Here is a 16975-nt window from a genome sequence, read left to right as displayed (position 1 = left end):
AAGAATCACAGAATAATATTTCAGTATTTCTGTCTCTTCTCAACTATTGCTGGTTCCTATCTAGTAGACACATCATTACTAGCATTTTTTTTCCTCTCAGTAAATAGGAGAATTTCACATTGTTCTTAACTGCATTGATAGCAGGTTTATGATTAGCATCTAAATAATCTACTATGAATGGTCTTTTTGATGTGACAGCTAATAGTTGCTACTGCTCATGGCATTTTCTCTGAATCTTCATTCATTTGAATCTTCACCTCTGCCTTACTACGCTATGATAGTTTCATACCTATCCCTAATGGCTTTTCATTACAAGAATTACAATTCTCTTGGGTAACTTTTCTTTTTAAAGAATATAACTTTGAGACAAAATTGTTTTCTCTATATTTTCAGTTAAAATTGTGTTACATTTTTTTTAGGAAATAATCATTTTAGAAAAAGTGATTATATATTATTGTCAAGGCTGTACGGGATAGAGCAGATTCACATAAGCAATGATAACTATCAGTGTTGATTGTTTTTGTGGAAGTGATCTTATATTTAATTTCATTTTTGTCAGAAGAGTAAAGTTGAACAGAACAGAATTTCTTATTCTCTGAAAAGTATGATGAATGACCACCACATACTAGAAACACCAGGAAAATTTTATTCATGATCACCTAATGTAATCACTCTGAAATAACAATGCATAGTTTCTTTGCATCTAGACATTTAAAGCAAGATTACTCAGTCACATAAATTCCAGGAAAATATGCCTTTATCCCTTTATCTCTATAAAACGAAAGTTACAGAACTTTGAGGCAACTTTCTATCCTTAAGTGTACGCTATGTTTAGTTGCTTTTATCTTGCAAATAAACAAAAATAGAATCCAATGTTTTAATCTTTGCTTTCTGGGTGGAAAAAAAAAACAAAAAACAAACAGTGCCTAGGCCAGGCTGGCTGTTAAAACAATGTCAGAATTGAATCACAGAGGAAAAATGGAAGGGGCAATAATAATGGCCTGATTTTATAATTTGATTCTGCCCTTAATAAAGCATGGCACTAAATAAAAACTGGCACAGTAGAAGTCTGTTTGTCTTAGTAATTTTCATATGAGTAGTTTAAAGTGTTCATTGCATGGTTTTGGTTTTGTCTTAAATACTTTGTTAGCAAGTAAATAAATTTGAATATATTGGAATGAGCTTCCAGACGATGATGAGTAGATTTTTTTTAAATGACTGTAATCTTGGTTTGTACTTTAAAATTATTTATTAATTTATATATATATATATTTTTTTTTTTTTTTTTTTAAATTAAATGAAGGATCAATGCCAATGACTGGCAATGACATTAAATCATACTGGTTTAGAAGCAAAGCATAGCTTTTAAACTTATTGCTACATGTATCTGTTAAAACAAGAGTCATCTGAATATACATTCATGCAGTCTTAATTTTTGTGTACTACACCCCTGAAATAGCCAATATTTTAATCTATTTTATGTTTTCAAACTGCATACAAATGCAGACTGCATTTGTAATAAGCATATTAAATCTTATTAATAAAAAAGTTGTCTTTAAAATGCTGAATACATACTCTAGTCTTTTTATCATAATATTTAACATTGTAAAATAATACATTTCTTAATTAAGTATTAGCTACACCTAAGTAATTGAGAAAATATTTTTGCTTAATATAAACAGAATTAGGGGCCTACACACACACAGAGAACTGAGAATATTGTATTTGGGGCACTTAAACAACTTTGCTGCTTTCTAAATTCCTACTCAATTACTATGTCTATGTTCCCAAATCCTTCCATAATACAGCACTAACCTTGTAGTCTCCGGTATTAGTAGATATTATTCCTTCCTAACCAGTTTTTATTTATATATTGGAAAGGGTTAAAGAGCAACACAGTTTACTTTCCTTATCAGTTTTCCCACCTTCACATAAACACAGTCAAAGTGAAAATAGTTTGTTCCTGCCCGTGAAACTGAAACCAAAAGTAATTAAAGCATAATTTTTTCTACTCAAAAGATATTGACAGCAGTTATACTTTGAACTTTAGTTCCATTGGAGGGACTAAAAATAATCTTTATGAATATCAGCATTTTGAGTGAAATACAGCTTAAAGTGAGCTCAACTATGAGGAGACATCCTGTCCCAATTCCACTCCCTACTCACTGCCCATTCAGTGAATATCCAGAATCCTTAGAAATAAATGATACTTTTAACTACACTTGTATGGCACCCCCATCTTCAGACTGGGTTTGCACATCATCATCGGAGTATGATTATGATGTAATAAAGGTGGACAAGGGAAAAGACAACTTTACATGGTTTCAGAATTTTCATTACTGGTGTGGCACACTTAAAAGTGACAAAAAGTTTCAGCAAGCTTTGTAACTGCTGTGCTTAAAGTAAAATTCAGGGAATTGTTAATAAGTAGCAGTTATGCACTGAGAAGTAAATGGAATCCCGAATTGTTGCAAGCACAAGTTTTCCATTTTCACATTAAAATGGAAGTGTAAGCAGCCACTGAAACTATACAACACAGCATCTTCTACTCTGGATGGGATCACTCCATCCCTCGGCACAGCCCCTTTCCCAGGGGTGCTGCTCCTCACCCTGTCCCTGCATGGAGCTGCATGACCTCAAGGTGCAGCCCAGGGACACGGGCTCTGTGAGTCAACACAAGCCAAGGGCAAAAAGCTGCGAAGCGTCACTGCAAGTCAGTCCAGCGAGCTGATCCAGCTGAAAATTAAACATGCATTTTGACGAATCCTTTTATTTATTTATTTTTTTTAAACAGAGAAGTCATTGCTACAACCATCTCCCCACATCTAGCCATTTTTTTCTCCTGTCTCCCTTCAACCATGCCATATAGTCCTGCTCCTTTACTTGAAGTTGGATTTCAACCTGAGTCAGTCAGAAAACTGTCAGAAAACTAGTTCTACAAAAGCAGTAAACAGCCTTCAGCTAAACAGGCTTCCTTAAACAGCAGTCACCTGGCCCAGCGACACAAATCGGTGTCAGTGCCAAGGAAGGGGGAAGAATGAGTGGCTTCATGGAGGAGGCAGTGGTGGCAAGCAAGGCCCACAGCACTTAAATTTGCTTAAGCTGCAGAGAACAGAGCCCTCAGACTGTCAGTTCAAAGTGGGCAAGGAACAGATAGTCTCCTTCCTTAATATTTAGTATGTTTCAAAACTAATTTTTAAACATCACACCACTCAAAGAAACATTAAAAGAAAGAGAGGAAAACTGGCATAAACACTGTCAGGACACACAAATTTCTTCCTCCACTCTCAGGACTCGCTCACTGAGGCTGTTATTCTGTGGACATCACTTGGTGGCTCAAAAGCTCCAATGACCTTCCACACCTGCTTTGTCATCCTGGCAAATATGTGTCTGGCCATCCACTGAACCAGACTGAAGAACTGATTCAACCAAATAAACATTTTTGGAGCCAGTGTTTTTTGTTTCATTGTTTTTAATTATGCCAGATCAATTTTCCAATCCTCTTAACACATGGCCAAGCTCCCACTGTGGCTCAACAGAAGGAACAACTGAGTGGTCAGAGGAAGAACCTGCTGAAGTCAATTATAAAGCACTGCCACCCAAACACCTTCTGAGATCTAATGTAAATGAAGTAAAATACAAAAATTATGGTTTAAAGCCATAACTTGATCAGTTACTGTCACTCAGACAACAAACCTTAACTTACATCATAGCAGCTCATTGCTGTGCCTAAACACTTTATACTTCAACAGCACAATCCCTTAAAAACATTCACCTACTAACACAGTTTACAGTCCCAAGGGAAGGCCTGTAATGAATGAAAGGTTGGATATTATCCTACATTAGACTCAGAAGACAGTAGAAAAAGGAAAAAAAACCCTCAGTGCTAAGGAGGTCACATTTAAGTATATTTAACTTATCTGACTGAATTAACCCACCTAGCTTTTCTGTACCTCTTTGTAGAGAAAAGAGTTGAAGTCTGATGATCTTCTAGAGGAATTTCACTTAGATAGTCTGAATGGCCTTCTGTATGACTCTCATCACTAATTACAGGGGATATCAAAGATAAAACTGCGTGCTAAATACCTCTCTGCAGTTAGCTCCACCAAAACCAAACCAAGACAAAAAACCAACATAAAAGGGAGAAAGGTTTTGCCTGTGGCTTGTACTTGTAGTATAGCTTCTAAGACCAAATCAGCTTGCTCTACTTTATTCTAAGATGTTCTGAAAATATTTGGGGATGGCGGGGTGGGGGTGAAGAAAAAAGGGTTTCTTCTGCTTGTGCTTTGGCTCAGGGATTGAAACTTTGTCAGGGAGATGAGCAAATGATTAACAGTCATCTCTGAAACATTTAGTCTGAGTGATACGCTCAATGCTAGACTAACTATGACAGGGGAAAGAGAGAATTACATTTTTCAAGACAGCATTCAGGTGGCCTAATGGTGAGATCCTCCATTTTTTCCCAACAGTCCCTGCCTAGCCATCTTTCTACAAAAGATAAGGCAGTTCTAGCAGGATATGCCTTTCTTCCACTACATAACAATGTTCCATTTTTTTGCTCTGAAAAAAAAAAAAAAATCATCCTTACTTTACAATCAATAGACAACTAATTCCACACTGAAATTGCCCTTTTCTGAACAAGTTGGATGGAAAAAGTTTTTTCTGGTGGTTTGACTGAAAACAAGAGACAGATATTGGGAAGACACTAGAAAAGTAGAGCTCAAACATTTGACAAAAGTGACAAATGAAAGGGGAGTATTCATTTAGTGAAAAGCAGAATATAAAATTATCACATGGTTCCACAGTCCGCTCACTACTTTCTTCTTCCCCTTCTCCTAATTTACTATGTCTCAGTACACTTTAAGACTTCAACATTTAAAGATCTAAAATCCCTTCCCTCAAATTTATCACTTTATTCACATCTTAGTTCAAGTTTCATAAATATAAAATAAATATGTACAGAAGATAAATAAAAAAGAACCAAGTAAAGCACTATTTTACTAATGGAAAGAATAAACCCATATATATATGTTAGAATAACGACTTATTAATTCCCATTATTTATGAAAACATCCATCATGAACAAGCAAAAAAGCCAAAGAACATTATTTTTACTTGACAATGACTGTCATAATAAAGCAAATTATTTTGTGTGTACGCAAGGAATAAGTTTTGTTATCTATAATAGTTTTAGAGATATAAAAGATTAGAGATATATATGTTCAAGTGCAGAAGATTAAATTCTTCATAATGAACTACATTGCAATTAGTTAAGTAAGGACTTCAATGTTGAATAATTCAACTAATATTGAATATATTCAAACAACACACAGCAATAAAGACAGGAACTTAGCATTTTACAGACTGATACCAGTAAAGAATGATTAACTAAGATCTTCAGTTGCACGGAAAAAAAAACCCACCTCATAATATTTTAACTGGAACTTAACCAACAGCTGTCCATCATTCATTGCTTTTCATGAGTATCCAAAAGTATGAAGAACTAGAGCATAACAAAAAATTTTACTTTTGTGAAGTAGTAATCCTTCATATCCATTGGGTTTGTGTAGTCATGGACATAAGCTGTCAGATCAACCACTGCTTGATGCACTGGCTTCCATGTTTTAACACTCCTACAATGTTATATCTCAGAGAAGCACCCTTAAATACAGTCATTTCCATCTTCTTGTTCAGAACCTAGTATTTTATTCTTGTACAGTTTAAATAAATAAGCACAGATCTCAGGAGATCTGATGACTACAATGTGGGAGAGAGGAAAAACAAATCAATTAAGGAGCTGCCCTGATACAAGAGATGCCTCTAACATGAATGAAATAGAATGTGAAATACTGGAGGATCTTTTGAAACATGACGCTACCTCTTATTTACCAGTGTCATCTGGGAAAATATTCTTTGTTGTTATTGATCATCATTCCTTGATGACCTGGGTAAAAATACAGCATTTTCCAATGTTAATTCTCTGGAAGTCATGCCTCTCAAAAGTCATATGATAATAAACTCATCCTAGACTTCTGTATTACATTGTCTTATGGATGTTTTTTCCAAATTAAAGCAAAATAGAGATCGAGTGTCCTTTATGCTCCTACTCAACACATACCCTTTTGTACAATCAAATCAAAACACAAAGTACATAACACTAAGCATATGAACCAGACAAAGGAAAGAACAAATTTGAAAACAATTTGCAAGCTGGGCTTTAACCTTCTCTAGCCACGTACATACACTATAAACAACCTGGTGTGCACTGACAGTTTAAATTTTAACTTTGAAACTTCTGACCTTACTATATCATAAGCAAAAATTGATTGACTCCTCTAAACTGCACTAATTTAAAACCTCCGTTGGCCTTGGGTATGTTTGGACGTCTAGTTATTCCTTCAGCTGCAAAGAACGGTGGTGAGCTGTTCCCACTGACGACTCCATCTTCCAGAGGAAGAAGCTCTACAGTGTCACTTTCAGGAAGCATTAGAAATTGTTTAGCTGGAAATGCTCACTCAACTGACTGTTGTTTTGAATACATCTATTTAGAATAACTGTATTTATGATCTAATTCCACAGAAAAGTATACCAAGAACAAAAGCTCAGGATTCTCACACTGATGTAAACATCATTGCTTTTAGTTTCTTTCTGTTTCTTTGTTCTTAGAAAGCACTGTTAATCAAAGATCAAGTTTGGTCCTTATCTGTGACCCAAACAAGCAAGAAAAAATGTGCCAGCCTTGAAAACAGGAGGGGCCATCTAAGAGTTACAATATAGAGTTACTGTATGGCAAACAGCCTACAGAGAAAAAGAATCTCTGGTTTTTTTCTCTTTCAGGAAAAGTTTTCCATCAATCTTCCTAATTTGAGAAACATTATACTCTAGTACAATCTACTATGGTTTATACTGACACTCAGAAATAGTGTTATTTTCAAATCATGAGTTTAATTCCTAGAATTACTATTAAAAGCACTATTACAATTTCATTTATTCTGTGGCCATACTCCTCTCTCTAAATTTTCTAGTATGAGTCTACAAAGCAGTTAGCTAGACTTTATTTTGGGATATAGACCTTAAGCATATGAAGTCTCCACAGAAGACTTTGCAGGTATCTAGAGTGTACACTGCTGATGAGTTTAGATTTTACTCAGAGTTGGTGTTTCTGTTTTGTTTGATCACATATGCTAACAGTCTCTTCTTGAAAATTAAAGTTCAAGTTAATGCAGTGTTCAGTAACAGCAATGTATTCAGTGGTTATGACTCAGAGAAGACTTGTACAAATGCCTCAAACTCTACCATTTCAACAAGACCCCGGCGAGTGTTTAGAAACGTCTGAAGACAAATGATGAAAGTTTAGCCTGACGAACAATTGTGCTAACAGGAACAGAGTGAGCGACCTGGCAATCACACCATACTCCTGATTACACCATGCCCTGCCAGGATCAACAGAAACACGCACAGCATCACTCTTCCCACAGATGTGCCTACCTTTGCCCAAGCCTGCAGTTGTGACCCTCCGACAGGGAATGAAGGTGGGCTCTGAACATCTGGGGAAGCTCAGGTCATGCTGATAGCATTTTATAACCATGGCTTGAAGTCTGCCTTGGTCCCAACAAAACCAACCATGAAAGCTTCCAATGATCATTGCTGTGCCACATTTCCCATTTTTTCCCCTCAACAGTAAGACATTACAGACCCATGACAGGAATCAAAATGCTGAACTGGATGGATCTTTTTTGTCAGCACATAGTCTTACAGTCTCATTATTTCTTAGAGACACAATCCCAGGTCTGTTAGCTTTAACCTTGGAAGCGACATAGCCACTGAAATATGATGGAAGAGTCACACAGTGCTAGCACGAGCTATATTTTATACATATAACTGGGGAAAATCAGGTGCTGAAATCAAAACACAACAAACAAATCTGATTTAGCAACTAGCCAAACTATAATACTGCTAACTTTCCCAAAGTTACTTTGAATTGTTTCGTACTCTTCATATATCTACATTGTTACCAGTAACAAAAATGTTATCAATATACAGATGATGTTTCATTGAAGAACTGCGTTTTATTGAAAGAACTTTAAAAACTATAGACTTCTGAATATCCACTGAATACAACATTCAACACGTCACAGTGCCAGAGAAGTATTTTGGAGTTAAGATATATTCATTTCAACACTCAAGAATGCACCTCAGTGGCTCCCCTACATACATATTTACAAAATGTACATCTGACATTTTTCTGTGATAAATACATCACAACATACTTCCCATAACTGTGGCATCTTCAAACTAAAGCCAATTTTTTTATTATTCTCTAAATAAAGAACATTTCCATAAACCAGTGTTTTACAGGAAATGGAGATGCTTAGAGAGGTATTTAAATGTCTTTGCAAAATGAAAATCACAAAGTCACTTTTTTAAAAAAACGAACAAGAATAAAGTACATCTCCTTCCTCCCCTGTTTATACAGGATACTGAAAAAAACCCTGGGTTTTGATTTTTCAGATGCTACTATGACAGTCAGCAAAGATCGAACATTAAGACTTAATTTACTTAAAAGCTGTGAACCTTTCAGAAACTGTGGGGGCAGAGGAGTTGGAGAGGTACAACTACAAATGTGGTTAGGCCACTTAAAACACATACCTTATCTTTCCCCACAAAAAAAAATGAAACAAACGATCAGACATAACATGGCCAAGAAGGAAGATTTGATCAGAGCTCTACTAACTTATTTCATGCAGTGCCATTATAAAATGTGAAGCATCACTGAAGAATCAAAACAAAACTGTTCCAGTAGCTACTTTGTTTTATTATTCAATAGAACATATATAGTTAAAAGATATTTAGTAAACAGTTGCTTTATTTCGAATTTTATGCTAAGAAAGTGGCTTCAAAGTCATTTAAAAATGCAAATGTATGGTTAAAAAATGGGGTTTTATCCATATCTATTCTGTGTGTTCATACATATTCATAGATTCCTTGAAAAATATCTACAGCAGGTCACCATTAGGGACACATGTAAATCTGAGGATGTTTATGAAAACAGTAAATATTCTTGCCTTTATAGTGTACTGAACCGGTAACATGCCAATTTTATTTTCCTCTAAGTAATATGGAGAGAAGTTCAAAGAAATTATTTCAAAGAAGAAAAAAATCTTGTGTGTAAATATTAAAACCCCATCAAAAATTAGAAAAATAAAAGCTCTTATTAGAGAGATACTATGGCTTTAGAGAATACATTTGATAATGAAATATACAGAACTTTCATTTTAAAGATATTTTCTGGACTAACAATATACTGTCTAAGAAAGCACACATTACATTTAACATGAAAATTATTAATGTTTTACTCAAAGATAAACAAAAAAACCAACAACCCTGTATTTATTGATGAATAAGGTTATCACATGCCATCCAGCCATAAAAAACCTCAGAGGCATAGAAAAAGTTAACAGGGAGAGACTTATGCATCCCTTTTCACCTTGCAAATACAGCCTGTGGAGCTCATGCATCCAACAGATACCCAAAAATAATACACTGCCCCATAACACCTGATCTGGAGTTTATTACAGAAGAGTAAGAGTGCCATTATAGGCCTGCATGTCAGTTATATCCAACAGATTTGCACATTCAGTTATCACCTACTGAAGAAGTCATTCTGCTGTCAAAGTTTTGTATCCAATACAGTCTTTGCAAGTGTGGAGTATTTATCAGAGGGAGATGAAACCCTAACAGTTAGTAACTTGTTTTTTCTACCACTTTGGCACAGGTCAGACACGCTGCAGCAGTCAGGAAGAAATGAAGCTGTACCTACTGAGAAGTCAAAGAGGGACACGACATTGCTGACGCTGTTCCAGCTATGCCAAGCTTCCTAAGGAACAAGGGGCTGTAGTGTGTCTCATTAAGTCCTTTGTGTCCAGCAATTTATCCTCATTCAAGAGGTACTGAGTATCAGCGTAGTGGAAGCAACCTTCTGAGATAGTACAATCTTGTAAGTTGGAAGTAATTATTATGTAACTCTAAACATGACTGGCACCCCATTAGCCAATCTCTGATTGACCAAAAAGCTCAAGAAATGAAATCACAGTCTGCTGTGAAACAGAGACTGTGAAGGTAAGAATTATCAGAGCCTCACATGCTTTATGGATGGGGCATCTCTCTCCCTCTCCCACTTCCTCTCCCTCCCATCCTTTTTTTCCCTGACAGACATGGTCAATTCAAAGCAAGTTACACAGAAAAAAACCAAAAAAACCCTTAAAACCAGGCTATTTTCTTAGGACACCTATGACACAAGCATCTATGTACAAAGGAGTTTTGTGCATAAAAACTGCTAAAACATCTCCTTATCTGTGAACCATTCATGATCCTACACAGGATCTGGGCAGAATTTAATTCCTTTGGCCATGGGTGTTTGAACTCGGGGAGCAGCCACTAGAGCCTTGCCAGGCCAGTGGCACCCCAGAGGGCAGAGCACACCCAAGGAGCCCCTGGGGGCCTGGGCACTCCCCCAGCGGCAGCAGCAGGCGAAGATGGGACACCAGATCTCCTCAGTTGTGTCTAGAGCTCTGTGACAGCAGATGAGAGATAACTCAAGCTGGTGAAAAGCAGCATGTCAAGGGACATGGAAAATAGTTGAGTTTCTTGCACTAAACACGGTGGGTCCATCTCTGCAGTGCTGTTGCATTCGCACTCTGGTTTAAAGAAGTGAAAGTCACCAAAGGGGGATGAACAGCTAATCCTCAACTCTATTTTTAAAGTCAGATGCACTGTTCCTAAGGGGTGGAAACGATGCGAACAGGTCTGATGTAAATTCCTAGTCTTGTTTAGTCAGCTAGGGTTAGTCGAGAAAGTCTCAATCTTTTACCACTTTTGAAACAAGCAAAATAACATTTGCACTGCTTGTTGTCAGAATAAAATTGGAAAGATTCAAGCATTACATCTCAATGACTGTACGACCCCCTTTATGAACAAGTGTCACTGATGTTTAAACAGGATCTTAGGAATCAGCACATCAGAAACAAGCAGCAGAAGATAGATGCCAAGATATTTTGGACTTCCTGCAAGACAGGTTGAATTAAACCAACCCATTTCAATGGGGGAAAAAATGGCTATTGCCCAAACAGACGATCCTAATTCACTGTTAATAGCAATTTTTCATCAAACAGCCGTAAGAAACTACATCAAACTCCAAGCAGCATACTGTAGATAATGGATTTACTCTTTCAGTCAACTTAAGCAAAACAAATGTTTAAACTTTCCAGTAAACACACACAAAACATGATGAAGATCTGACCTCTGCTGTGTCACTAGGGCTGTGAGACAAACTTTGGTTTTAAGTGGGTAATTCCCAAGCAGTATCCAATTTTCAACTAAATGACAGCATTTCTCCTTCAGTTTTCTATACTCTATCATTTAAAAAACTAGCACAGTAGCTGAAGAACAGCCCACAGGATCACTTTTTTTGACTTGTGGCCACTACTGTATACACAAAGTTTAAATTTTCATGGAATATGTGTCTTTAGGCCTTACTTATTAGGTGATCCAACTTGATGTACAGCCTAATGCAAGGCCACAGAACTTCAGCCAGTTGCTCCCAAAATTAGTTTCAGTTTGTAATTTCATTGTATCTGTATAATTTAATGTCAAAGGGTTTAGTTCTAAAAATAAAACAAAAAATAATAAATCATCATTGGAAGTGAAGTATCACCTTGAAAATACTAGATGAAAAAAATGCATATGTATTTCATAAGACTCTTGAAGAATTAAAAAAAAAAAAAAGGACACTTTTCATTCTGTAATACATACAAAAATGTATAATTTTGGACTACAGGACTTTGAATATGTTAACCTGTAATATTTTAATGGAAATCAATTAAGTTACCTTAAAATGCTAGGTTTTCGAGCAATGTTAAGGTGAAATACAGAGTGAGGAAAAGACACCGATACACAGGTGACCTTGCAAAGTTCACACAAACTATTTTGCTTACCTCTTGGTAAAACACACTAAAAATGTTTTTATATAAGTAGCAATCAAAGCCCAAGCCTAACTACAGTTACGCAAATAGATCCAGTGGGTCATGTGTACTGTCGGCTCTCAGAGGAAAGATGGAAACACTTGGTTGTTTGATTAGATAAAATCTCCAACAGGCAGAGAACTTCAATATATTTCCACTGCACTTAGCACAAAAAAAAAAGTTATTAAATTTTATAAGAGACTTTTCCGAACTCTGCACAGCTTTAGTAATTGTCTACCAACCACCATTTGGTACTTCTAACCTGCTGGCTAACACACAGTTGTCCTGAGGAGTATTTTTATGGGATCACTTCCACATTTCATCAAACAAATTTGTCATGCCAACCACAATTCAGCATGACTTCAATCCCAGACATCACTGCAAGAGTCTGCCAGAGGAGGTTGGGTGATTTGACTGCAGAAAGAGCAAACACAGTTTGCTTCCAAATGAACCTTCTAAATGAGGTGGGTACCCTACTTCTAATTATTCCAGTGAAGATGATGAGAATAAACAACGATGTTTCGGTGGGTGGAATCAGTCAGCAAAGCAAACCCGACTTGTCACAGTGTAAAAGAAAGTAGCCCTGCTATTTGCCCAAGCAGCTGTACAAAGGACTTCCCAAAGGCCCCAGTAATGGAGACAGTAGTAGGCACCCATGAGGAAAGATGCCATAAGATGTCAACACCTATTGAAACAAATTTGGAGGCAAAAAAACCTGACAGCACCTTTTCTTCTGTTTTACTTTACCCGTCTTGTTCACTAGTTTCTCCAGGTCTGTCCACCTTTCTAACATGTTGTCACTTCAAGAATCAAACTTACAAACAGAAAAACTACGTTGTTTGCCTCACCCATAGAGGTTGGCAACATGACTATCTGTTTCATTTTCCATCTAGAAAAAAGAGTGTCTTCAACATTTTACTTTTCAATAAAAGTTTCATATTTTGTTTCGATATTCTCCCCCCCCCCCAAAAAAAAAAAAAGAGTAGATAATCTTTACCACAACCTCTAAAATGCTCAGAAACAAATGACATAGAGAGATACAGCCAGCCCAACAAAGTCATCCTTCTAGCCTGCTAGTGTATTTCAAGGTTTCAATCTTTGTTTTCCAAATCACTGGGCTACAGTTCCAGAGGTGATATCCAGAGTAAAAACAAAAATATCCCACAAACAACAAGTGAATCCATAAAGATTTTTTTCTTGAAAAAAATAAATGACCTTACCTTCCATTATAAGAGGATTTCTCATTTGTAATTTTTAAGAATCATGACACATATCAGCAGGAGTAGCTGGCATTCGTACTTAGTCTAACAATCACAAATAGATTACACACTTTTTTCAATCAAGACACAAGATCAAGATTCAAAAGGAAAAATGGATATATAACAAATAGCACTGGATTTCAATCACCAGATTCAAAGAATACTGTATGTCATTAATTACAAAGAAATTATCCATGAAACAGAAGTAAATCCCCAGTCAGTAATGCGGACAGTTCACAGAAAGCTTTAAATTACCTGTTATTCAACATTTCAGGTCAACTTGGAGTTACGTACTTCCCAAATTAGTGTTCACTACATTTAAATTTTTTATGATTTTATAAATTTCTCTACAAGACCAAACTTGTCAAAACTGAACAGCAATTTAGAAAAAAAAAAAAAATTGCAAAAGAGACAGCTTGACCACATCTGAGTTCAAAAGCATTAATAATTTCGGCATATCAAATAAACTTCACACTTATACACACAGAATGTGTCTGATTTTTGAAATAAAAAAAGTAGTTTGTCACTTCAGGCATTTCGAGAAACAGGCTTTTGCCCAACAGACATCACACGTCACCTGCCCAGTAAGGATGGCCACGCCTAACAGACTACTGAGCCTTTCACACAAGTCAACATTTCAAGTACAACTTAAGACAACGAAGAAGAGTAATGAGCAGTCGTTACTCTTAACCTCAGTCCAGTGTCCAGCAAAGAGAATTTTTCTGGTCACTTTTTATGTCTGTTGAAACCAATATCCCATGGTTCGTCTTTGATCAAATACAGTGACACACAAAGAGAAAGTATTGGCCACAGCACAGTCTATGGGCCCAACTCCATAAACCGGAGAGAACTTCTTCCAAAGTCAAAGCAAGTTTTTGGCAACCCTTTCACATGCAGTGCTCCCTACATTTCCCTCCTACTTTCAGGGACGATCCCTCCAAGATTGGCTTAAGCCATGTTATGAGGATGTAATAAGAAATTAATCGTGATTTTTCTGGCTTGGGAATAGGGGCCTTCAGTCTTCTAGGCTATCAGTTCAGCACCTTCGCTTGGCACTCAACTTGCTTAAAACACAAGCCTACCAGGGGCACCCTTCCCTGGCTTCTACAGGTCTGTTCACCCATGGCAGCACAGATGTAACTCCATTAACACACGTGCACCAACAGTACAGTGAGACATCTTCTTCCATCAAGGTCTGTCTCCCTTTGACCTTAGCCTTTCAGCCTCTGGATATAAATATTTTTTTTTTTACAGAACACTGCCTGGATGCATACTAACTATGAGATAAAAGCATTTTTTTGGTTTGGGGATGCCACTTCTTTACCCAAAAGACAAGAATGGCTCCAAAACAACAACGGCTTTTCACTCCCAAGGATGACTTCTTGTAAAAATAAAAACAAGGAAGTTAAATCCAAGAGAACCACAATGCTTTTCAATTAAGGGCAAGGATGTGAAATTGCCACACATAAGACAGGAAATTCAAAGTTAGGCTGTCACCTCATACCCTTCTTCACCCCAAAACCTTCCTCTCCCGTCAGCACACCATTTGACCACCTCCCGAGCGACGAGTGAAGGATGGCGTGTGAGAGCCTTAACTTTGAATCTTTTTGGCTTTCCTCGCAACCTCAACCGTATCGTCAGAGCACGAAAAGCCGATGAGTTTAAATTTTAATATTTTGCATCACCGCAGCTTGCTGCATGGCTAAGGGACAGGATGGCAGCGCAGGACTTTGGTACAGACACAAAATCCAGGAGGAAAGCCCCTCTGCCGTGTCCGTCGTCGTCCGTGTCCGTCTCCTCCCCCCCCCCCCCCCCCCCCCCCCGCCGCCCCGGACACATGCAATAACTCGGCTTTGCACACATTTTTGCACATCGCCCGGCTCGCACTTCGGCGTGCTCACTCCCGGAACAAGTCGCGGCTGTCAGCGCTGCTCCCCACCATCCAGCACCCCCCTCCCTTCTCCTTCTGGAGTCAAAGTGTTGTGTGAACGTGGGGCGAGGGGGAAGCGCAGGCCACGGGTAACACTTTGCCGTCTCCTCCTTTCAGTCACATTTCCGTCCTCCAGCAAAACTGGGGAGGGAAGGGGGGGCGGGGGGCCAGGCTGGGCGGGGGGCGGGGGGGGTACACACGCAGGCGCTGGGCCCAGCGGGAAGGGGCAGCCGCAGCAAGTGTGGGTGACAAGACCGCCGGCTCTCCCGAGAGCAACAAAAAGGCGGGTGGGGTGGGGTGGGGTGGCCGGCGGGGCCGGGGGCAGGGCTGGCGCTCGGGGGCTGTTACCTCGTAGAGTTCCTCGGAAGCCATGCTGGGGAGCCTCACAAGGTGGAGTTGGGTGCTGGTTTGGAAATACTTTGTTTCAGTTGGTATCCGTGTGGCCTCCTCCTCCTCTTCTCCCTCCTCGTCTTCTTCTTCTTCTTCTTCTTGTTCTTCTTCTTCTTGTTCTTCTTCTTCTTGTCCTCCTCCTCCTCCTCCCTCTCCCTCCTCCTCCTCCTCCTCTTCCCCTCCTCCTTCTCCTTCTCCTCCTCCTCCTCCTCCTCCTCTTCTTCTTCTTCCTCCTCCCTGCGCGTCTCTCTCCAGCGCAACTAGCAGCTCCACTCGCCAAATGCCAGTGAGGTGCTGCCGCTGCTGCTGCTGCTGCTGCCGCTGCCGCTGCTGCTGCTGGTGGCGGCGGCGGCGGCGGGGCTGCGCGCACGGCAGCTGCGCAACTCGCTCGCTCCCCGCTCGCGCTCGCTCCCTCGCGCTGCCTCTCGCACACCCCGGCAGGCCGGCACGCACGCACGCACGCACACACTCACTCGCGCGCGCGCGCGCTCTCACACACACACACACACACACACACACAGCCCCGCGCGCGCGCGCGCGCACACACACGCACTCGCGCACGGCGGCGGCGGCGCCCCGCACCCCCCCACCCCTCCGTCCCCGGCTCGCTCGCTCGCTCCCTCCCCAGGAACACTAATCGAGCGCAGAGAGAGCGCCACACGCAACCACTCCGCCTCGGCTCCAGCCGCCCCCGGCACCATCACCCTCCTCCTCCTCCTCCTCCTCCTCCTCCTCCTCCTCCTCCTCCCCGCTCTCCTCCTCCTCTTCCTCCCGCCCCCCCGCTTTGATCTCCCATTGTCTGCTCAGCTGAGCCCGGCGACGCGCGGGGCCCGGGAGGGGCCGCGCCCGGGGGCTCGGGGCAACGGCGGGAGGGTGTCGGGCCGCGGGACGGCCGCGGAGTTCGGCGAGGCGCGCGTGGAGTGTAGGACACGGGGCCCACGCACGTGCGGAGCCCTCGTCGCTTCCCTGAGCGCCGACCCCCGCGCTCCCGGCCCCGCAGCCCCCGCCTTCGTCCCTCTCCTCGCCTCCCCACGCCTTGTCCGGAGCCCACGGCCCCCCCAGCCCCGCCAGCCCCGCTCCTTCCGTGGGCTCCGGCCGGTTCCCAGCCCCTCGCCCGACTCTACCACCACGGCGTGTGTCGGCAACAGCGTAACGCGTCCGCACAGATTTTTCCCAAACTTCCTTGGCTGAATGTCTTTGCCGTAAGGGAGTGAAGGACACGGGCGAACCCACGCGGGAACTCGGCAGCCCTCCATGACCGTTGCCAACGGCACAGATGTGGTTTACATCTCCCAGTCTTTGGGAAGAGCCCACCAAGCCTCCCTGGTGTGGTGGTTCAACAGAAAGTAGTTGAGTTGTTGACTTCCTTTCGATTC

The 16975-nt window shown here is 40.3% G+C and overlaps 1 protein-coding gene across 2 annotated transcripts in view; it reads right to left on the bottom strand.

Annotated features, from left to right (window-relative positions):
- CDYL (chromodomain Y like) overlaps positions 1 to 16102 on the bottom strand; it is a 102551-nt gene extending 86449 nt beyond the window's left edge. For both annotated transcript variants that reach the window (XM_074899621.1, XM_074899623.1), the window contains exon 1: positions 15558 to 16102. In XM_074899621.1, coding sequence (XP_074755722.1) covers positions 15558 to 15581 — 24 coding nt within the window. In that variant the 5' untranslated portion in view covers positions 15582 to 16102. The remainder of the gene's footprint in view (positions 1 to 15557) is intronic.
- Positions 16103 to 16975: the final 873 nt, after the last annotated feature.

The sequence above is a fragment of the Athene noctua genome, chromosome 2, assembly GCF_965140245.1.
Source record: "Athene noctua chromosome 2, bAthNoc1.hap1.1, whole genome shotgun sequence".
Taxonomy (NCBI): domain Eukaryota; kingdom Metazoa; phylum Chordata; class Aves; order Strigiformes; family Strigidae; genus Athene; species Athene noctua.
Note: the sequence above shows the minus strand (reverse complement) of the source record. Positions and strands in the feature narration are given on the sequence as shown.